At 38.8% G+C, this 4,685-nt stretch overlaps 1 protein-coding gene across 1 annotated transcript in view; it reads left to right on the forward strand.

Moving 5' to 3' along the window:
* Positions 1-4,685, forward strand: part of Larp1b (La ribonucleoprotein 1B) — a 91,716-nt gene that overhangs the window by 17,677 nt on the left and 69,354 nt on the right. Inside the window, 2 exon segments of the mRNA XM_031376696.1 lie at positions 2,022-2,165; positions 2,597-2,762. Of these exon segments, the coding sequence (XP_031232556.1) occupies positions 2,022-2,165; positions 2,597-2,762 (310 nt within the window).

Raw genomic sequence — 4,685 nt, forward strand, 5'->3', positions numbered from 1 at the left:
TGGCTGCTGGGAATTGAACTCAAGACCTCTCTGGCCCCACTCGCTCCGGCAGAATTCACTGTAACTATCTTCAGATGCACCAGAAGAGGGTGTCAGATCTCATTATGGGTGGTTGTGAGTTACCATGTGGTTCCTGGGATCCGAACTCAGGACCTTCGGAAGAGCAGTCAGTGCTCTTACCCGCTGAGCCATCTCGCCAGCCCTGGTTTTGGTTTTTCGACAAAGTTTCGCTGTGTAGCCCTGGCTGTCCTGGAACTCACTCTGTAGACCAGGCTAGCCTCGAACTCAGAAATCCACCTGCCTCTGCCTCCAAAGTCCTGGGATTAAAGGCACGCACCACCACTGCCCAGCTTATTATTAGTTTTTAATGACAAATTTTTAGTAGAAATATTCCCTTTGGTTTTTTTAAAGACAGGGTCTTTCTATATAAACCAGAGATCTACAAGCCTCTTATTTCCCAAGTACTAGGAATAAAGTTATATGTCTTAGTGCCTGGCATCTAAATACTTTTAAAAATGACATTTATGTTTAAATAACATTAAACTTTTGTGAGTTTATTATGGTATGATATAAAATAAGGCCTACTTTGGGTTAAGGAAGGACTATTTGATTTAGCTATTTTAGATCTCACTGAATATTGTTGCCCAGATTAGTCTTGAACTCAAAATCCTACCTTAACCTCCCAATAGCTAGGGTTGTAGGTGTGTAACTAGTTTTAGCAAGAATATTTTAGGGGCTGGAGGAATCACTCAGTGGTTAAGAATGATTACCTCTCTTGAAGATCAGTGTTAGGTTCCAGTACCTGCATGACAGCCCACAGCCACCTGGACCTTCAAGGATGCAAGCGTCTCTTCTAACACCTGTGGGCTCTTCACGTGTGGTGGACATAAATACATACACAGACAGACACATAAATTACAAAGAATTTTAAGTTAGCATAGAAGATGGAGTTATAGGCCCAAGGTTATAGGGTGTTGGCTTTCAGTAGGAGAGATAATGCTGGATGTCCTTACTGAAGAATGAATAGATGCTAGGGGTGTTGTCTAATGAGTGGAAGTGGTGGTTGATGTAAAGCATTTGAATAGCACAGTAATTCTATCTCACCCTTCTCTAACCAGCATCAAAAGGATGAGGTTGAAAAATCCTAGTTGCAGGCCATGATGGCCCACGCCTTTAATCCCAGGTAGAGGCATGGGGATCTTTGAGTTTGAGGATAGCCTCCTATCTACAGAGTGAGAGTTGTAGAATATTCTAGATACAGTTCCTCTGAAATTTTTTATGTGCTTTCAGTTTCTCTTTCTTTAAAAATATGCCTTTTATTTGAATGGTAGAATTTCTTTCTTACATTTTTTATAGAAAGTGTATTTTTAGGGAAGTTTTACATGTAAATACAATAGCTATGGAGCATTTGTAAATATGTATATAACAATGTATTCTTAGCAGAGGACCTTTTTGTCTTTCTAGTGTGTCATTTATTTACTATAGAATGTTCTCAGCACCTCCTTACCTCCACCCACTTTTTACGCAAAAGATATTGACAGTCAGCTTGGATTCCTTGCTGTTTAAATACAGCCTGACTACTATCAACTAGGATAGAAGAGATGTGGTAGCTCCTGCTTAGTAATCTCATCACAATGGCAGGTCTATGCAGGAAGTTCAAGGCCAACCTGGGCTACCAAATCAGATACTACCTCAAAAACCCCTAAGGGGATCCTGGCTTGGTGCTTATTAACACCTGCCTTTAATCTCATCACTTGGGAGGCAGCTCCAGGCAGATCTCAGGATTCAGTGCCAACAGCCCCACCTACACAGTGATACCTTGTCTGGAAAAAAAAATCGAAGAGAGGTGGGTGGTGGGTGACTATAATCAAAATACATTGTATACACACATGAAATTATCAAAGAATAAATAAAAGGTGCTTTTAAAATCCAAAGAGAAAAAAATGGGGGAGAAAGTAGTTACTATATTTTCATAGACTATTGTATTACTTTATTGTAAATTTGAATGTTTTTATTTGAAGGTTGGAGACGGGATAGAGAAAAGAGAGATGATCAAGATGAAGTGTCCAGTGTGAGAAGTGAGGGTGGTACCATCCGAGGTTCTACCAGAGGCCGGGGAAGAGGCCGGGGCCGAGGACGAGGCCGAGGTCGAGGAAACCCTAGATGTATGACATGAGGTTTTTATTTCCTCTGTTAAATTAGATGAGCTTTGAAAAAAGTAGCAAATAGTCTTGTTTTTCATGCTATCCTATATTATGTTAAATTTTTTCTTTTACATTTTTATTTGTATGTGTGTGGTTTAGGTCAGGGTGCCATGGTGTGCATGTGGAAATCTGAAGACATTGCAGGAGTTGGTTCTCTCTACCATGTGTGACCTGGAGGTGTTATGTGCAGGGTGTTAGCTTGGTGACGTGGGCCTTTCCCTGCTGAGCTAGCTCAGTGGTCCTCAGGCACGATGGGTCAGCTGCTAATCATTTTAGTTGGGCAGTAAATTTGGTTTTGTGTTTGAAGTTATTCATTTTGGATTTATGGTTACTGCGGTTACTGCTTATTTAATTTTAATTTTGTGATCGTCTTTCTTTTACTTTGTATCCAGTGAACTTTGATTATTCATATGGTTATCGAGAGCCAGGGGAAAGGACTGAGCAGCCATTCCCTACAGAGCTCAACACCAGCATGATGTATTACTACGATGATGGCACGGGTGTGCGTGTGTATCCTGTGGAAGAAACACTGCTTAAAGAGTACATTAAGCGCCAAATGTAAGTACATGTCAGACAAAGAGAGAAAATTTTGATTTTTTTCCACCCCTGGGAGATTGAGAAAATAGATATCTACAAATTTTTCTCTATGTTCATATTCCTGTTATTTTCCAGAGTAGTTAAAATGTCATTGCATAATGAGTAAGTATGAAAAAAAAATAAAATAAGTAAAACATGTCTCATTTGCAAGTAGATATTTATATTAAAATTCGTAAATGAACAGAGTGTGGAACATGCCTATGATTCCAGGTCTAGGTTATTGGAGGCAGCATTGCTATGAGTTCAAAGCTAGCCTGAGACACAGAGCAAAACCTATATGAAAAAAAGCAAAATGAATATGAAAAAAATAATAAAAACACTTGAACATGATTAAAATAGTGCCTGATATTTCAAAATTTTTAAGTATCAACTGATTGCTACATTGTCTGTTTTATATCTTTTAAGTTCTGAATTCTTCATGACATATATTAAAGGAGAATTTTTTTTAAGTCAGACCTTAGTCCTCCATAAGAACTCTGCTTATTCCAAATATATGTTTTGCATATCTACATAGTATGTTTACATTGGAAATTATAAAGGTACAAAACAAACAAGCAAAAAAAAAAAAAACCAACCTTTCCCAAGTAATTTGTGTAACCAACTGGGTAAAGTCACAATTACTTTTCTACCTTACATGATAAAGGAGAATGATCTATTTTTGAGATGGCATAAGCATTTAGTACCCCCTCTTTCCATTGGTGTCTTTTCCTAAGGTGTCAGCTAGGCACCTTAGCTTGCCTTAGTGGTAGATGTGGTGGACTCCCAATGTTCGTTCTTCCTTTGTTATGGCTGACACAAAACTAAGAAAAGGGCCTTTCTGGCCAGAAAGTGCCTGTCAACTTCATACAACTATTCCTGTCTTCCTTTGTAACTTACTGCTAGGTCCCTTCTGAGGCCTGACAGTGAGCATGCAGCTCCATGTCAGGGTAATTAGCCTCCAGTGTGCTCATGAGGGAGACAGGCTCTGGTCATGCAGTGTAGAATGCAGAGTGCTACAGTAGGGCATGTGTGTCTGCTAGGACACTGAGCCAATGTCAGACATTGGTCGTGGACTCCTTGTTGTTTCAGTGGCAGGGTTTTTGGCAAATATCCATGGAGTTCTCTTAGAGATGCAGGCTCACACTTTGCTCACTGGAGCTGTCAGGCTGTTTCTAGTCTAGTACTTAGAGAGGTGATGGATTAGGGGTTTGCATTTGCATTTTTATCTTTTTTAAAAGTTTTTTATTGGACTTTGCTAGATATTATTTTACTATAACTACATTCTAAGCAACTGAGCTAACTAGGTAGATGAAAATATATTTTAAAGTTGCTTTACTATTCCTAGTGGATAGTCTTAGTGACTTTAAATTAAAAATTTATAACAATTTTTTGATGTAAGAATATTTAAATTTTAAGTTTTATTTTTATTTTTCCTCTTGAGATAGGCACAACGGAGTGCCTGAAACTTCTGGTCCCTTCTGTCTCAACTTTTCAAGTGCTCACTATTCTGTCACCACACTGGGCTAAATTTTAACACTGATTCTTTTTTGGACAATCTCTTGTCATTCAGACTTATACAGATTAGTATGTTTGAAACCCAACATAGACTACAGCTAATAGAGATGTGTGGATTTACTTACATAGTTTGATTTCCACAATGGATTTAAAGGGAAGCTTACTCTGATTTAGGAATCTGCATTTAAGTACAGTTTTAATTTATGACTACATCAGATGTTTAGTGTAATGTCCCAGGTTTTGTAATCTCAGACAAGATTCTGAGGCTCTGGGATTAGGCATTTAAGATGCAATAAAAATCAGAATGTGCCAGGCAGTGGTAGTGCACGCCTTTAATCCCAGCACTTGGGAGGCAGAGGCAGGTGGATTTCTTGAGTTTGAGGCCAGCCT

The sequence above is a fragment of the Mastomys coucha genome, unplaced genomic scaffold (genome assembly GCF_008632895.1).
Source record: "Mastomys coucha isolate ucsf_1 unplaced genomic scaffold, UCSF_Mcou_1 pScaffold17, whole genome shotgun sequence".
NCBI classification, from domain to species: Eukaryota; Metazoa; Chordata; class Mammalia; order Rodentia; family Muridae; genus Mastomys; species Mastomys coucha.